This window comes from Manis javanica, chromosome 17 (genome assembly GCF_040802235.1).
Source record: "Manis javanica isolate MJ-LG chromosome 17, MJ_LKY, whole genome shotgun sequence".
Lineage (NCBI taxonomy): Eukaryota > Metazoa > Chordata > Mammalia > Pholidota > Manidae > Manis > Manis javanica.
This window is the reverse complement of record NC_133172.1, coordinates 30,236,332-30,256,057: the sequence shown is the minus strand read 5'-3', so window position 1 is coordinate 30,256,057 and position 19,726 is coordinate 30,236,332. Positions and strand designations below refer to the sequence as shown.

Sequence of the window (19,726 nt, the reverse complement as noted above, 5' to 3'; positions counted from 1 at the left end):
TTCCTTGATTATCAAAATAACCTACTATAGCTGAATCTCAAAACAACATGGGTTTGAACTGGGAGGGACCAAATATGCAGATTTTTTTTCAGTAAATACACTGGAAAATTATTTTGGAAATACATGACAACTTGAAAAAAGAATTTTCTTTTCTCTAGCCTACTTTATTGTAAGAATTCAGTATATAATACCTATAACAAAATGTTAACTGTTTATGTTATTGGTAAGGCTTTCTAGTCAACAGTATTTGTAGTTAAGTTTTTGGGCAGTCAAAAGTTATATGTGGATTTTTTTACTGCACTGGCAGATGGCGCCCATAACCTCTCTGTGGTGCAAGGATCAAGTGTAATTTGGGTTTTCAACCTAGTTTTCCTACTGTAGGCACACCTCATTTTGCTGCACTTCACTTCATTGCACTTTGCAAATATTACATTTTGTTTTTTACAAATTGAGGGTTTGGGCAATTCTGCACTAAAGTCAAGTATATTGACACCATTTTTCCAACAGTTCACTCTGTGTCTCTGTGCCACATTTTGGTAATTCTTGCAATATTTCAAACTTTTTCATTAGTTTTGTATTTGTTACGGTGATCTGTGATCAGTGATCTTTGATGTTACTACTAAAATTGTTTTGGGGCACTACAAACCACACCCACGTAAGATGGCAAACTTCACTGATACATGTATGTGTTCTGACTTGCTCCATTGACTGGCTAGTCCTGTTTCTCTCCCTCTTTTTGGGCCTCCCTATTTTTTGAGACACACGATACTGAAATCAGGCCAGTGAATAACCCTGCAATGGCCTCTGAGTGTTCAAGTGAAAGGAAGAGTCACCTGTCTCTCAGTTTAAATCAAAAGCTAGAAATGATTAAGCTTAGTAAGGAGGGCATGTAGAAAGCTGAGATAGGCTGAAAGCTAGGTTTTTTTGTGCCAAACAGTTGGCCAAGTTGTGAATGCAATGGAAAGGTTCTTGAAGGAAATGAAAAGTGCTACTCCAGTGAACACACGAATGATAAGAAAGTCAGACGGACTTACTGCTGACAGAGAAAGTTTGAGTGGTCTGGATAGAAGATCAAACCAGTCACAACATTCCCTTAAGCCAAAGCCTAATCCACAGCAAGGTCCTCTCTTCAATTCTATGAAGGCTGAGAGAGGTGAGGAAGCTGCAGAAGAAGTTTGAAGCTAGCAGAGGATGGTTCATGAGGTTTAAGGATAAAAGCAGTTCCCATAACATGAAAAGTGAAGCAAGAAGTGCTGATTTAGAAGCTGCAGCAAGTTATCCAGAAGATTTAGCTAAGATAATCAATGAAGGTGGCTACAGTGAACAAAAGATTTTCAACTTAGACAAAACAGCCTTCTATTGTAAGATGACATCTAGGACTTTCATAGTTACAGAGGAGAAGTCAGTGCCTGGCTTCAAAGCTTCAAAGGACAGGCTGACTCTCTTGTTTGGGGCTAATGTAGCTGGTGACTTCAGGTTGAAGCCAATGCTGACATACAATTCTGAAAATCCTAGAACTCTTAAGAATTATGTTAAATCTACTCTGCCTATGCTCTATAAATGGAACAATAAAGCCTAGATGACAGTACATTTGTTTAGAACATGGTTTACTGAATATTTTGAGACCACTGCTGAGACCTATTGCTCAGAAAAAAGATTACTTCCAAAATATTACTGCTTATTGACAGTGTACCTGGTCACCCAAGAGCTCTGATGGAGATGTACAGTGTTTAATGTTATTTTTTTCATGCCTGCTAATAGCATCCACTCTGCAGCCCATGGATCAAGAGTAATTTTGACTTTTACATCTTATTATTTAAGAAATACATTAAGGTAAGACTATAGTGTCATGGACAATGATTCCTCTAACGTATGTGAGCAAAGTTAAGTTGAAAACCTTCTGGAAAGGTTTCACCATTTTAGATGCCATTAAGAACATTTAATTCATGGGAAGAGGTCAAAATATCAACATTAACAGAAGTTAGGAAGAAGCTGATTCCAACCCTCATGGATGACTTTGAAGGGTTCAAAACTTCACTGGAGTAAGTGCTGAACTGCAGATGTGGTGGAAATAACAAGAGAACTAGAATTAGAAGTGGAGACTGAAGATCTAACTGAACTACAGCATCTCATGATAAAACGAACAGATGAGAAATTACTTCTTATGGATGAAGAGAGAAAATGATTTCTGGAGATGTAATCTATGCCTGTGAAGATGTTGTGAAGTTTGTTGATATTACAATAAAGGATTTAGCACATCTAATAAATAATTAAACTTAACTGATAAAGCAGTGGCAGGGTTTAAGAAGACTGACACCAATTTTCAAAGAAGTTTCACTGTGGGTGAAATGCTATCAAACAGTATCACATGCTACATAGAAACTTTTCATGAAAGTAAGTCAACTCATGTGGCAGACTTTACTGTTGTCTTATTTTAAGAAATTGCCACAGCCATCAGTAACCACTACCTGGTCAGTGGGCAGCCATCAACACTAGGAAAGACCCTCCACAAGCAAAAAGATGATGACTTCCTCAAAGTGCAGATGATGACTGCATTTTGTAAGCAATTAAGTATTTTTAAATTAAGGTATGTAACATTTTTAAAGACATAATGTTATTGCGCAATTACTAGACTACAGTAAAGTATAAACAGAACTTTTATGTGCACTGGGAAACCAAAAAATTCATTTGACTTGCTCTACTATGATACTCACAATTGGGTTGGTCTGGAATTGAACCTGCAGAATCTCTGAGGTGTGCCTGTATCCATTTTATTCACTACTTGTAAATGAATCTTTCTAAATCACTGCTCTAATTACACCAGTTCTGGACCTAAACATCTTCACTAGTTTTTCATCATAGATTTAAGCAAATTCCTAACTTCTGAGAGTTGCATTCAATATCTACCACAGTATAGTGCCAAATTACCTTTCTAAGTGTGGTTCTCACTAATCTGGGATGCCTTGTAGACTGAAGGAGTAACCACAACTAACAGATATGAACAGAGAAACTCAACTAACATTCATGAAGCACAATCTTGGGTAAGAAACTAGGCATTATATTCCTTATCTATAAAATAAAAGTTAGACAAGATGAACTCTAATCTTGTCATATTAACTCATCATAGTGCCTTCTACAATATAGGTATTCAACATGGTCTGCTGAATTAAATTGTATTTAGATTATTTCAATTCTTAAATCTTAATAACATCTGTGGACAAATGACAAATCACCAAGGCACTTAATCATTACTTTGAATTGTTTTTAATGCTGAATTGGTCAAGTAAACATAAACATTTTTAATCAGTGAAAATTAATTATGTGATAAAATTATTACCAAATGACAAATTTTTCTCAAAATTTAAATCAAACCATACTGGGATCCTGAATTCTGAAGTAGGAAGAAAATGAAACTAGCAGATTGGTTTTACTATGCTGTATGTTTGTGCAGGGTGTAGGGGTATGTTACTAGGTATATTAACACAACCAGCTGGCGTATTTCATGCATGAACCAAGGAAGCGGAATACTGTTTACATCTCAATTCTTTAGCATGTACGGGTATGTATGCATGGATCCAGACTCCATTTAGGCATGTACAGAAAGATTCATATGGCCGCAGTTACAAAAACAACTAAGTTATTTTTTTAACAGTCTTCTTTAAAAAATGAGATGAGAAGGCTGAGGTTGTAAGTGACTTTGTTTATTACTTACAAAATAGTACAATTATGTACCTCAGAGCTAACTGACCATGGATACAATGCATCTGAGAACCTTCTCTTGGGAAGGGAAAAAGGGGAAAACAAACTATCTTAACAAATCAGAAAAATCAGAATATTTCCAACTGTTTAAGTTGTGCTGTTAGTTTCAGGTTAATCCTTTCCCAGAGAACAATACTACCAGCCAGAGGAAGTGTGCTAAATGCACCTGAGGTTTGAGTTACTGACCAGGGCTGCCAAGGCATTTGTGCCTCCATATTTTCAATCTGGTTTTCTAAAGGCATTAGCTGTAATGGAGAAATCTGTGGATTAAATGCCAAAAAACCTTCATTCTAGCAGTAAAATCTTGGAAGTCCTTCCTGCCAATATTGTCTTCATTATTTTGGGGACGATCATACAACCTTAAACATTAACAAATACACTGTACTTCAAGTTTACCTACTAAACATTTCTATATAATAACTACTGAGTTATAGATGGAAATTATTTCTCAGTTTTAGTGGTAGTTATTTACTCATGAAAACAAACATCTATGAAAAGCATCTTGAAAACACTTTTTTCTATCTATCCATTCAAATTAATTTTGATATAAACAAATTAAGAAAAGCCATTTTAATAAGCTACATTATCTATAATAGTAAAATGGAGCTTTCAATGATCAATGTAGTGCCTCCGCAGAACTTTAAAAAGCCAGCATTTATCCCACATATAAAAATTACTTGATTATATATTTACACTTCTCCCAATGGACTACATATTTGTTAGAAGTTCTCTTGGAACCAATCTAGAATCTGGCATATAGTAAGTATTCAGTAAATGCTAGCTGATTCACTGATTGAATGAGTCAATATAATATTATATGAGTCCAAGACACAGGATCCAAACTTTGTCAAAGACAAGGGAGCTTGTACCCCTGTCTCAGTAGGTTTTTTGCATTAATAAATTTCCTTTCCTGTATAAGGCATTCAGAAAATAGTCTTGGAGAATTATCTGAATTAGCAGTTAAAATATAGAGGCCATATGAAATATCTTTTAAAAAAGTATTTTTAATATCTTGAAACTTATTAAAAGGCTGACTTTGATAATATATGACAATGACACTCAAATGCCATTGTATCTTCTCATGAGTCATTAAATGGAACAATGACTTATTAATTTTTTGACAATATTTGACTTTCCTGTCCCAAATGGAATTTAAATAATAATGTTTGGCTTCTGTCATACTTAAGCAGGGGTTTTCCTTCACTGCAGCTTCATTCTGGTCTACATAGGCAAATAAATTTCTTAAGCAAGGCCAATATTGATGAGGGAACAATGAGTGAACTAGTGTAAATGTCAGAAAAGAATATTCAGTATATTTTCATGATATTGGCAATGTATGCCAACACATTATTTTCATCTCAACATCAGAACACTACTTGATTTTAGATGTTCAGACACAACAGGGTGCCTAATATCCCTACAAATGCAAAGGACTTAGCATAGACAGTCTTCATCTCTAGATTTAATTTTTTTATAATCTTGGTTTGCAAAATCCAATTAGCTGTAACAGAACTTGTGACAAACTCCCAAAGCTTTAGAACCAGCGTATCAGGTACCTTGGGAATAAAACTCCCTCTGAAGTCCATATTCTTCAACTACTAAGGAACCTTAGTTCCTTTGAGTATTAGAAAACTGTAATTGTCTTGAACCACTAACATCAAAGGAAAGATAATCATCAACATATAAACAGCAAGACCTTAAATATTGAAAATACAAAATTGAATTAAAACTTCTAAGTTCTGCCTGTGTAATCTGGGTCTTTAACAAGAAATCAGCTCAAGTTTGATGAATGGATATTCAATAGGACAAACTTCAATGGTGGCTTAGAAAATCCTTCTGATGATAAAGGCTCTTAGACTGTGATGACTACTGCTGCTATAACCTTTTAAATTAGTAAATTCCATTGGAATAAGTAGACATTTTAAAAATTATGTTGCTTGAAGATTAGGAAAATGTAGGCCAATTTAAATTGAGCCATCATAATACTAAAACCACGACTTGTCACACCAAGTTTGAAGACCTCTTACTAACAGACATAGGCATTTCTTCAAAACCAAAAAAATCTGACTTCTGAGTATTATAATAATCTAAGTTAAACAGCCAAATCATCTGGTCTTTGGTTTTGGGGTTCAGAGGACACATGCAAATTACTCTCTCTTTTTTGTTGTAATTCTAGCCTGAAAGGAAGATGTGAGATTTAGGTTAAAATATTTGAGGACTTTTATATGTAACTGGTACCAAGTAATAAGGAAACTATCCAATTATCCTTGTTTCACTTTTTAAAAACAGCTAACGAAGTTTTTATGTCCAAAAACAAAACAAGCAAGAACATCAAGAAAATTCACAAAAGCTGACAAATAAAGGTTGTTTCAATTGTTGCTAAAGAAAAATTACTTTGCATGTAGGTCTTACTAAGCTTTCCTCCCCTGAAGGCCCACCAACCACAGTAAAATAGCTATTCTTAACTGATTCGGAAGCACAGAAATTTCCACTCTCTAGTAACAACCCAAATCATAGGTTTGCTTTAGGACTCTAAACAAATTATTTCAACCCTTGGAAATGGGGGTTGTAGTAATAGAAATGAAATGTATCAAAACCTTCTTTATTAAATAAGCAAAAAACATTTTTAAAAGCCAGCCTTCGAGATGGTACCCAATGATCCCTACCTCTTGCTATTCATCCCTGTGTAGTGCCATATCTCATTGTGCCAACAGGACTGTGACCAACAGAACATAGCAGAAGTGACATTTATAAAAGATGGCAGCTTTCTGTTTTCCCTCCCTTTCACATATCATTCTCTCTGGGGGAAGCCAGCTGCCATGTCGTGAGCCTGGGGACAGGTCTATGTGGTGAGAAACTGAGTATCTGGCCAATAGTCAGCAAGAACTGACGTCAGCTAACAATCTTGTAAGTGAGCTTGGAAATAGCTCCTCCAAGCTGAACCTCCAGTTGGCTGACAGGTTGACTGTAACCGCATGAGAGGCTCTGAATCAGAATTATTTGGCTAAACTGCTCCTGGATTCCTATCCCAGATGCTGTGAGATAATAAATGTTTGTTAAATACTTTCATATAGTAAATTTTGGGGTAACTTGTTACACAGCACCTAATGTAAAATCCAAAACAGAGACAGATCCTCTAACAGGTACAAGACTGCTACAAGAAGTCAAAGAAAAAAGTATTTAGCAGAAAGTTACACAAAGCTCAGAGGTTATTTCCTAAAAACGTTATACACATTTTCCATTAATATAAGAAATGCATTCAACACAGTGGACAAGAGAATGGATATGCTTCATATTTGGAGAATAGTTAAAAAAAAAGTTGAAATGATAAAAAGCACTTGATTGTCCTGCAGGAACAGCTTCCTGTTTTGCTTACCAAGGAGCCACACTTAAAATAACTTTAATAAAGCATGTCTAGGGCTTGGCAAGTCAACAGCAGGAAGCCACAACAAAGATCCCAGAAAGCAACCTGACAGATGATTCCTCCTGGAACCTGGGTCCAAAAAAGGCTAAGAGAAAAGCTAGCCCAGGAAATGGGTGAGATGTAAAATAAAGAATGCACAACAGCGAGCAGGGAGCGGACATTCAGACCATTAGGATATGGCTCTCTCCTACAGCACTTGCCTCCTCGGCATGAAGCGGACTTGCTGGTACGGCAGGGTACCTTTTTTCCACCCAGCATATTCTTGGCAAGAGTTGAGTGGGGTGGGCTGGGAGAATTCAAGTTAATGAATGAGAAGATACAGTACTGTAAAATTTGAGCATTTTATTTCAATGCATTTTTACCTGTGAAGCTGTCTAGAGAGGATGTACCAAAAAACTGAGGATAACTGATCTGCCTTCTTCCACTACATTAGGTTGATTTCACTGTCCTACACAAGGCAAATATATCAGAGAAACAACACATGTCAAAATCCAACTCAAAGTGAGATCCAGAGTGAACTACAGAAATTGTCATAGAGTTAGATTTGTGGTCTAGCCAGCCCCATGTTTTGTGGTTAGCAGGGCCCCAGGGAATCTATCATGAGAGGGTAGTCATGTTTTCACTGACACCAAATCCTATTGCTTATGACTCATACCACCCAACTATTCAGTCCTTTTCCAATTCACAGCTTCTACTTTCCCATGGACTAGGAAATACCTAGCTAAGTTTATAAAGATGTGTCTGTTAACAAAGTCAAATAGGCAGGGCATTGTGTTTTTTTGGGCTGTTGTAAAGGGATTTATTAATCAAATCAGAGTCAAACTAGAAAGCTACCAAGAATCCTATTCAATTGAGATTTTATAATAGTCAATTAGGTGATGAGTGGTGGCCCAAAGGTACAAAGCAAAGGCTATACAGGCTTGTAATTCCTTCACAGGCTTTTTTCTGCCTACTTTGTCTATTACTGCTATTTTTATTCAACATTTTCCTGGAAGTCCCAGCTAGCACACTAGGGAAAAAAATGAAAGAAAAGATATAATGATCAGAAAAGAAGCAGCAGTAAAAACTGACATTATTTTGCATCTGTGATGACTGATGGTGTATACAGAAAATCCAAAATAACCTACAGTTAGAATTAGTCAACTTAGCAAGTTTTCCAGATACAGATAAACATTCCCATATACTAGCAACAAAAAATTAGAAAATACAATTAAAAATGCAATTTACAATAATACACCTATATACACAAAGAAATAACTAGGAATATATCTAAAGAAAAAATACACAAAAGCTTACCCCTGAAAACTGTTAGAACACTTAAAAACATTTATTAAGACTTAATAAATGAGCTAGTCTGAACTGGAAGACGTGAAACTATCAAACTGTCAATTTTCCCCAAACTGATTTACAGATTTAATGCAATCAGAATATCAGGAGATTTTATTTATTATTTATTGGTAAAAATTTACAAGCTGATTCTAAAATTTATAGGGGTGTTTGAAGGGCCTAAAATAGCCAAGGCAACTTTGAGGGAAACAAAGCTGGAGGACCTAAAAAACAAGCATCAGGACTACCTGAGAGACTGTATGATCTGGCCACTGAAAATTTCATCCCAGGTCCAAAGTACCCATTCACTTATTTGCTAGTTTAATTAATTTTTCCTACAAATGTTTATTTGAGATCTCCATAACATAACTTCTTACAGTATTGCTTTAAGTGATATTTAAAAAGCTTATTTATAATACTCCATGAGTAACTGTTTTACTTCTGTAAAAAAATTTTTTTTAACCAATTTTTCAGGTGACTTCCAAAATAACAAGAAACTAATATCTTGAGGTTCATTAAGGTTAATGTAGCTTCTCCAATAAACACTGTATTTTTCAAAAATAATTGAGAGTACTTCATATTCTGAGAAACTCTAAGGATTGAGTATAACACAGATCCCTTGCTGAGGATTTTTGAGGAAATCTTATTAGATATTAAATGGACATATACAGTACATGAATACTAGAACAAATGGACATCTGCTTAACTCTTTATAGAGAAACATCCCAGTATGTAAAATTAAATATATCGAACATTTGAGTCCTTGCCTAATGGCAAACAAAAAGCAAAATAAAACATTAGCCAATCTCTCAACTAAACTAATATTCCATAAATGAAAAGGGCAATTCAGAATACATAACAACATATAGGACAACATACACAGTACTTTTTTTATGAAACGATTCCCATATTCATAAATAAGTGACAGAAACCATAAATATTCCTCTTCTAACACAGATCAACTATAAATCCCACCAGCCTTTTAAACTCCGTTATTATTTGCTCTGTTTAACTGCCAGTTAAGACCTCACAAATACAAAGACAACTGTTCACAGACCAGTATTTCTTGGCCTACTCCAGAAAGTAAGTTTGATACACTGGAGGTTTCTGCCTGTTTTGAAGCTTGTGGCCTAAAATTACTTTTCTTCCTGGCAGTAACACTAAGTCCAGCAATATTTTTAACATTAAAAATATCTCTCTCACCTCATTACTTGAAATTTCTAAACCAACTGTTTTATTTTATACTCTAACTTTAAATAATTCATTTCCTAGTGAGAAAATTCCAGTGTCTAAGCTAGCTCCATTTGAACTTTATGGTGAATACATAATAGAGACTTTTGTAGAAATTTTTCTTTTGGCTTTGTTAAGCGTCATAAACACCAATTCAGGACACCTTATAATTATCTTACTAAAATCTGGAGGAAAGTCTTTTACAGTAACTCAGGAGTATCTTACAATATTAGAGCTGGCTTGGAGTCCACATACCTCTAAGAAGAACCACAACCCAAACCAACCATGACACAGGTATTTATCCTAATTATTTATTCATCTGCATGTCTTTGGTAGTACTTTAACAATCCAAATTTGCTTAACTATGTTATCATTTAGGACTTGTTTCTGTGAATCATGGATTTAAAAAAAACTAAAATAAATGTTACCATGAAAAACTGTATGCTCTCACACAGTTCACAAGCTGTTTCAACAGGTTCTTGACTATTTCTGGGTTATCTTTAAAGAGCTAATATGATCACAGATATTATTAGATACATGCTAATGGATGCATGTATAAACATGAAGCATTGTATAACTATGTAAAGTTTCCCTGGACATTAAATTCTTCTGAATGTATTATTATAAATTCTGAAACATATCACCTAAGTCCTAAATATAATTTTCAACTGAATTAGCTAAATAAACTCACTTCACTCTTTGCCTATTATATCACAGACAAGAATAAAAAGACATAAGTTCAGTTCCTTGAGGCCACAGAACACAAGTATTTTAAGAAGAAGGGGAGATTTAGGAAGATTTAGGACTTACATTTAGAAAGGGAAAAATATCTCAATTCCCCACCATACCAGTGGTTCACTGTAGACAGGCTATCAGTCAGTAACCTAGGGCACTTAAAAAAAATTCAGATTTCTGAAAATGGTGGTCTTAACGTGTTTATCTTTAAAATCCCTCTCCAAATCCTAGTAAAAAGACAAATTAAGAAATAAAAGAAAGGTATGTACCCACAAGAATAAAAAGAGTAAGAAAGAAGACAACAGGTGATAAGAGATGCTGGTAACATTTTGGAAAACAAAGTGAATGGAGAAGAAGCAACAAACATCTAGCAGGCTGGAGAAGGCGCAAACCTTAATGTTTATTGAAAGCAGGGAGGTTATCCATAAAATCCTACAAAGGATCAGGAATTTGAAGTAACTATGAAAATGTCAGTGAGGAATGGGACTAAACACAAAAAAATGTAAAAATCTGTATAAGAAGTAATTAGAGCTTAAGATCCCTAACCCTACTCCACACACTGAGGGGCACTACCCCTCTCCAATTCAACAGGAGTGGGGAAGGTTTACTTTCTGGAGAAAAAGAACCCATGAGGTTCTAGGAGGAGTATGTGAAAAATGTCTACTCTTTTGATGGTATTGCTGTTAAATGCACTGTGTTTAGCAATAGAAGGAAAAACAGAAAAGATGTTTAATTGCATCTATTCCACCAAGCCTATTACAAATTATGGTTCTTCAACCACATTCTTCAAACTCCTTTCTAGAAAGAACTACTGAAATGGTAGAACTTCTTATAAATCTCTAGTATGAGAGAAGATTTCAATTCCCTACTCCTCAAGTCTTATTTGTTAAAGCAAGTTTTTGCAACCTACATAGCAGTATGGTGTGATAACTGAGATCCTGCACCAGTCTGGGCCAAGAAGTTATAAACACTTTAACTGGGTACCAAAGGAAATGTCCATATGCAATTAATTCTAATAACAGCACCCTTCCCTTTCTTTCCCTTGTCACTACCTCCGTAACTATTTTCCTAAAAAAAAAAACAAACACAAATTTTATTCTTCTCATGTACTTATCAAAGAAAATGTGTGAGAAAAACAAACTGATTCATATTAAGTTATTCTAGACTACAAACACCTGCCTCTGCAGCCCTTGGACAGCTTGGACTTTTTGCTTTGTTTTAATAACTTTCTGTACTATAAATATTGAAAGACTTTAACAAAAATCTGGAAGAGAAGGAAAAAAGAGAACACAGAACACATACATAAAGTATATCATTATTATAAATCCAGAGAAATTTACTACATCCTTAAAGCACTGAGTATTATCCGAGCTAAAACTCTGATTCTCTGTAAGAGAATTCTCTTGATAAAATACATCTAACATTAAGCTATTACTTACTCATTGGATGCATTTACCAGGGGAGTAATATGTGCCATTGCTCCAAGGACACCCAATACCATCCCTCCGTGTCCTGTTTTTTTGCTACTCCTAACCACCAAGTCGGAAAGTGCAGATCAAGGTCACAGACCTTCTCCCTCAGTCACATCGGAACGATCCAATCTGGCTTCTTTGTGTTGTCCTTCTGCTACCTTTACAGCAACAGCTCGGCAAATGGCCCCAAACTTCCTATCCAGAGAGCGAACCCCTGCCTCTCTGGTATACCTGTCATTAAAAAAAGTATTTTATTTTTGGCTAAAAATCATCTGTAAAAATAGAAGTAATATGATTAATATTTATACTAAAGAAACAGTATACAAAGTACATTATATTTTCTTAAATATTAATTTCATCACATTAAAAATTCATTATTTCCTAAATATTCAGATATATTTTCAGCTACAACTTTTCCCTTTATACAGATTAACTTGAACCAATACTCTATACTAAAACACAAATCCTTGATTTATTTATATTGCAAACATAAATTTAGCAGCACATCAGACATTTTATTCCTTCAATATACATATAAGCTTTCTTAGAAAAAACTGTCAATTTAAGAAAAATTTTAGATAAATTTATACTTGAATACTGCTAAAAGAATCAGAAAAAAAAACTTTTTTCCAACTAAAGTAAAAATCTGAGGCAGAAATCTAGTTTTTACTAGGAACAGTGCTAATCCCTTCCATTCAGTGTATTTTCATTGTAGAGATCTCTAAAAAAAGAAGGCATGCATGCTAAGTGATGCAAGCATAGTGATTTTGTGAAAAAGACTCTAAATGTGATTAAGCAGAGTTTCTAAAAAACTTATGTTAGACTTAAACTCCATAAGCTACTTCATAAACCATTGTGTAATACAACTTTTTTGGCCACCCAGCTTTGGATGGATTTAAATGGGAAGCATTAGGCAGAGAATGCAGTTTTATCTGAAAAACTGGATTTAATTAGGCAGTCAGACAAATATTCTAGATTTCAGAGAAGCAGATTTAAAAGTTCTGAGTAAAGACAAATAACGCTCTTGGCTAACCACTAATGTAAAACTCTTCAATCAAAGGGATAGGAAAACATAAGAATAAAGTCTGGATTATACAACTGCATATAATTTTCCTAAGGAAGAAAGCAGGGAGGAATCTTAAAAATAAACAAACCAATATGTAGCAACAAAAACCAAAACCCAATTTTGCTTTCTAGAAACTCTCGGATCAGCTCAGATTGAATGGTGTGAACAAAAGGAAAAGGGACTCAGGGAGCTTATGGAGGAATGACACGAACATGCAGAAATGGTACCAGAAGTCAGAATGAACTGGAGCTCGTCAAAATTAATGACAACAAAAACAAAATACTTTTTTTAGGTGGTTAGAACAATAATAGGCTACGAACTAATGTAGACAGTGTTAACATTAACAGCTAACTGGAAAAAGTAGACACACCAATCCCTATTTAATATTTTAAAACTGAAACAGGAAGAGTCACCAGTGTCAAATAAGAACCGGTTCACATTTCTTATCAATGACTTGAGCCTGAAGATGCTATATATATGCCAGATATCAGAGGACATAAAACTAACTCAATTTGCTGCAATGGTAATGAGACTAACAATAACATATAAATGATTGCAAATGTCTGCCTGCATTTGGGCTTTAAAAACTTCAACCCTAAAAATACAAAATGGGATGGGTAAAGCTCAGCAAAATTCATATGAAAAAGAACTAAGGTATTAGGTGATCATAAATGCAAAAGGCAAGAGAATGACCTAAATAAGCTAAGAATGTTGAGATACAGTCAGTCATAAAATGATACAGTCAGAATAAGAAAATCAGTGGTCTTCTTATACCACGAACTGTTTAGGCTACATCTGAAATACTGAGTTCCACTCTGGGTGTTTACTTTTAAAAGGGACATTGATATCACAGGTATCAGTCAGAGGAAGACTAATAAGGAAGATGAAAAGTCTTGAAAGTGGGTCAAGAGGAATGGTAAAGAGAACAGGAATGTTTAGTTTGAAGAGATGTGGAACTGAAGAATTTCTTTTTAACACCAAAAGGGCCGTCCAAGGGCAGATTTATGCTTACATCCCAGGTGCTCCTAGAGAGAAGGACTAGTTACAGGTAGAATATAAAGATTATTCTATAAGAATTATATTTACTCTCCAAGGAGTAGTTTGCAGTAAACACTTTAGTACTGTAAGAATTCAAGTAGGCTAGTTACTCTGGGAGGTAAGGAGAACTAGATGATTTCTAAGATTTCCTCCCCTCTGCCTGAATATCATGGGTCTATGTCTATGACTCACGAAAAGATGAAAAACACTTTTCATCAATAGATGACAAACCATGTCCAAGTTTGGTAACTTACAAAATATCCAAAACTTGTCTGCAATAATGAATACCTATCTGTGCTGTTTTTAAAAATAACAAAACTACAGGTATTTTCTAATGTCCAGAACTTTTAATATCTGATGTTTTGAGCTAATAGGTATATAACAAAACAAACAGTATTCCAGGCAGCAATTAGGAAATACAAATAGTGAATTACTCTTCAGAGTCATTATACAGATCCAGATAAACTATGGATGTATTTTTCTCTGTCACTCATGTTTTACAGATGGTGAAGCTATTAAAAAGGTTAAGTGACTTGTTCAAAGTTAACCAAAGGTGTTACCTGGAATATTATTATTGGAAGACTTTAGCATGTAAATCACCTACTTTATTTCTCCTGGCATTATCCACACAGTAAATTACAAGTTAAGAAAAGGAACTCCCATATCAGTGTCAGTCTTGGTGTTTTGTATATAAATTTAAATAGACTTCCATAAGAAGGCTGGCCTTAGATCAAAAAGCAGGCTGACTGGCCAAAGTCTGAAATGCAGAAATACTTCACTTCTCTTGAAAAACAGCAGTTACTAGGAAAGGGTTTGGCATTCTGACACCATCTGCCAGATGATGCAATGGATCTGTAATGCTGAGCCAGGAAAACAGTACGAGGCTACTGCAGATATAAATTCTCAAAAGGATATATTTTCCATTCAAACATGCAATCTATAAATTACACTAAGCAATACCCTACTCAGATAATTTATGTACTGCTTGCCACAAGGCCTAAGCACTTGGTAAGTAACTTGGGAAAGTACCTTCTCTACTGTTCCAGTGTTGATTCTGAAAATGAGAACTCTAAAGGATTTTAAAATTCTCTCAAAGAGGAGAAAAAATCTGAGTGACTTAAAACACATGTCTGAAATAGAATCTCACTTCTTGAGAGAATTTAACTTTTAAAAGAATTTAATTTTTAAGATCCCGGGGTATAAAAGACATCTCAGTATTTTCATGTTTTTAGTTCTTAATTTATCAAAATTAATCCCTTACATTATTGTGTAAAGGTTGAAATTCTAGTTCAAGTCCTTAGCTATAAAGACACTAAATGGTGTCTCTATGAATTTCTGCCTTATACAGAGCCCTGTGTAAATCAATAGTTATGGAAATGCTTACTGGGAATCTGTTGGAGAGAGAGAAATGGATGCTAGTTGCCAGTAAAATAACCTCCTTTTCAGACTCAATCATTAATGAAGTCTCAGGATGGCTGACTAACCTGGTGATAATGTCAAGAGTAGTAACCTGAGGGATCTGAATCTGCTGAGGAGTCAGCCCATGCTGTTCCAATTGCTTTGGGATCAAATGCCTGTGAGCAATCTCTATTTTCTCCTCTTGTGTATACCCTGGAAAAGAAGTGATCTTATTTTCAAATTATTCACACAGTTTTCACAGTGCCATTGCTTTTTTAATGAATCAAATGCAGGTTCAACAGAGCTTGGATTTAGAATGAATTTACATGTTACTTCAACTAAGATTATAATCAGAATAAATAAATTTAATCCCCTATCAAATATTGTTACAATTCCCAACTTTTTCCCAAACAAAACAAGCATTTACTAAGCATGGTGTTTGAAAGTCTTCTGATTAAATGATATTATCTCTCAAAGATAAAACAAATCGAAGTCAAACCTTAAAGATAATTATCTCCTTAACTCAAATTCAAGTTTTTATTTTGTTATTTATTAGGAAAATAAAACATCCCTTTTCTTCAGCATAACTTCACATGCAGTATAAAAACTTAAAATGACAATAAAGACTTGGAGTGAATAAGTCACAGGGCCCAGGGGAAGGGATGCAAAAAGGCTTCTTCCACAGATATAAATTCTATATATGCAAAAAGGCTTCTTCCACAGCTTTGACTACAAAGGTGTCCCTATAAAAGCATTTCCTTCTACATGTTGGAATTATAAGTATAATTTATATATTTAAAAGATTTTATGTTCCTATTTAAAAGCCTCAATGAGTGCGGATTTATTTTATTTTTAAATCTTGTAAGACAAAATCCCCCTTCAATGAATTATCCCCTTTCCGTTTAACAAGCAAAAATTAAAGATGAATTGATAAGATATCTTTTGAGTAGAAAAAGTAAATAAAACACAAGAAAAACTAGAAGATAAAATGACCAAACCTGCTGGTAGAAGGTGGTATCACATGTCTACCTCTGCAGTTGTCCTGGTCACTTCACTTCCCATTAGTGTGTCTTATGGATTTTTTGCCTTAATTCAGAGTATCTAGGCAAATCTCATTATTTATTTTATCTTATAATTACGCATAAAGCAATATTTGATTCCACCATATTTTAAAACTTAGCTGCAGGAACCTGTAGGGCTCAAAGATAACTAAGAAATTTAATTATCATTCGCTTGATGGTAAAAATTTATTTCAGATTAATATGAAATGTCTATTTAGATTATACTTAGAATCTAAATAAATTTATATTCTACTGTATTTTCATTTTAACAAATTCCCACCAATATTTGATCTAGGGAAAAATAATTCTGAGCAATTAAAATAAGGTAAAAACATTAGAATTTATTTAGTGTTAGGAACCAATGGACTTTACTTTGCATTCTCTAATGGAGGAGAAAACATGGCAAAAAATATGTAAGTCCATGACAGATCCAACTAAAGAGAAGAATTTAAAGACACCCTGCACTTCTATATAAAAGTTGAGGCCAGATGTAATAAAGAGAAAGTTTGGCTATTCTTTAGAACCCATCTCTTAACAAAAATAAATGATTATACTTCCCCAGAGATGAAAACTTCAAAATCTGATAGGAAGCTAAATTGACCATGTGAAGATCTATTTTAAAACACTTTGAAAAAAAAAATTATTTTCATTTTCATCAGTAATTTTAGAAATTGCTTCAAAGAAGAATGTCTTATTTTCCACAAAAATAGATCATTCTGTAATGCTGTTAAATCTGAAATTATTATGCAAACTTTATTCTTTATGTGTTACAGCATATATATGTACTCTTATCTGTCATGGTTAGAACAAATAAACAAATAACATTTTGTTGTTCAGTCTTTTAATCTACATAAAAACTGGTTATACACTAGACTCAAACTTTTGAAGATCAAAAACTGGCCAATCAACTTTTTACTCAAAACACCACAGCTCAACCAGTTTTAAAGGGTTATGCTCAGAAAGGAAAGAAATATCAAATAATGATTTTATTTTTGAATAAGCACCTGGGACCTGGATGATCTCCATTCTGTCCAACAAGGCAGGTGGAATGGTAGCAGTAGTGTTGGCAGTGGCTATAAACAGAACTTGTGAAAGGTCAAAGGCCACATTTAGATAATGATCTGTGAAGTTATGGTTTTGTTCAGGATCCAACACCTATGGGAGAATAAACATTTAAACAAATTCAGTAGTTTCAATAGAAAGCTGTATGAATTAAAACATGTATGACATACTAGCAAGGTTGATATTTCTGCTCTACACAGTCAGTCTGAGAAATACGGGGATAACACTAAACCCTGTACATCATTCTTTACATTCCCTACATTCTAAGTCTTTCTTTAAAAAAAAAAGAAACATGTTCAATGTTAAAATTTTTTGAAACCTATGTAAGCACAAAGCAGCAGAAATTACCCTTCCAAGCTTTATTCTTAAATCTACTTATTAATGACTCATTGTAGGACCACAAATAAATTACCAATCCTGTAGAACCAGTTTCCCTCTTCTTAATACACCCTCTCTTACCAGCTATGGGAATATAAAGTAAATGTGTAGAGTATTTTGAAATTCTTAGGTAACAGGTAAAATAATAATTAGTATATTCCTCCTCAAACATTATCAGAAAGTCTGAGATAAAGTCCAACTGAAAGAGGGATTCCAAACAAGAGTAACTAGTGAAAATTACTAAGCTGCTTTATTCTGATACAGCACAAGGAAAAATTCATGTTTTAAAAATGCTTTAAAGCAAAACCTGTTTATAATGAACAATTTATCATTATCTCTTAAAACTATTAAATAAAAACTATTTTAAATCTCTTTAAAACTTTTTGAATAAATTAGATAATTTACCAATTAGATTCTTAAAATGTTGAACAATTGTGTATTAGAGCATATACCTTCTTCACACATGCTCTGAGTCACACAGGCTGTGGAGAAGCCTACAAAGACTTCAAAGAAGGCACCAAGTGCTTTCTATGTGTTCTGAGCCTTTAATATATAATCACTTTCACTTACACAAGACAAGCATAGGTATGAATAGGGTTGACACACCTATTCAAAAAGAAAGTAAAATGATTAGAATACTTACTAATCACAATTTTACTGTATAACCAGCTTTTCTTAGCTTCTGATTCCCCTCAATATTTTACTTATTTTTAAATATATCCACAAGTTAGTCTTAATTAAAAGCCCTTTACATAGAATCTTGAATTTTGTTAAATAATGAGTATTACTTAACTTTAATTATGCTAACTCAGTTTGCCTAGAATACAATTCTCAGATACAATATTTATATTTTCACAAGATTTAATACTGTTTAATGCTATAAAAATAAAGTACTTTCAAGTCTTTGAAGGCAATTCCAATTATATTCAGTATATGCTTAAGAGTAATCTCACTGTCGAACAATTATCTGAAACTGATAGCTATGTTTGGAAAATACCACAATCTTAGTTAAGCCTGTTATCTAGTAAAAATGAAAATTTACTCTTTAGTGGCTCTAGTTAAATTTAACATGTACATGTTGGGTATGTTTTAGATAGTTGTCAGACCTCTCCAAGTCAAGTTAATTTCTTCTCTTTTAAAATTTTAAGACACTGGGGTTTCAAAGAAGTGGAAAATCAATAACAGTCTTTCTGAACTGTGAATGAGGTCTTTTAAAATGCATTACAGGATACCTGGGTCATGAGGAGAAATGTCCAACTTGCCTGCCTCCATCTTTTATTCAGGAAAACACAAAAGCATACACAGAGTTCAAATAGCATCAGAAATACTGAATAATAGTCTTGTCAGGTAAGAAGAATTTCTAGTAACCATCACTCAGATGAAACCCTAAGTAAACTGGTGAGTCCATGGAGGGACAAAAATTACAGTAAGAATGTTAGAGCAATGGCTTCCACAGCCCAACTCACCCACACCTAGGAGCTGCTTTCAAGAATGACTAGAACTGTTATTTTTCTCTTTTTCCTCATTAAAAGGTCTTTCTACATCAGTTGGAGGACTCTAATTCCTACCTATACAGTATGACTGGGGATTGAAATAGCTGTGATATATGACACTTTATTTTTGGGCACATGAAGTCACAGTTGGGATAAACCATGGGGAGGGATAAACCAAATGCTTGCTGAGAGTTGTTCTTCAATAATAATTTTTGGCAAGAGGTAAAATACAGATAACTGCAGGCAATCCAGGAATATACTCCACTCATTAAGATGACTAGGTA

At 34.1% G+C, this 19,726-nt stretch overlaps 1 protein-coding gene across 1 annotated transcript in view; it reads right to left on the bottom strand.

Moving 5' to 3' along the window:
• Nucleotides 1-19,726, bottom strand: part of LONP2 (lon peptidase 2, peroxisomal) — a 90,849-nt gene that overhangs the window by 21,962 nt on the left and 49,161 nt on the right. The window contains exons 9-11 of the mRNA XM_036996459.2: nt 17,514-17,664; nt 15,535-15,661; nt 12,044-12,177 (exon numbers count right to left, since the gene is read on the bottom strand). Of these exons, the coding sequence (XP_036852354.1) occupies nt 12,044-12,177; nt 15,535-15,661; nt 17,514-17,664 (412 nt within the window). The remainder of the gene's footprint in view (nt 1-12,043; nt 12,178-15,534; nt 15,662-17,513; nt 17,665-19,726) is intronic.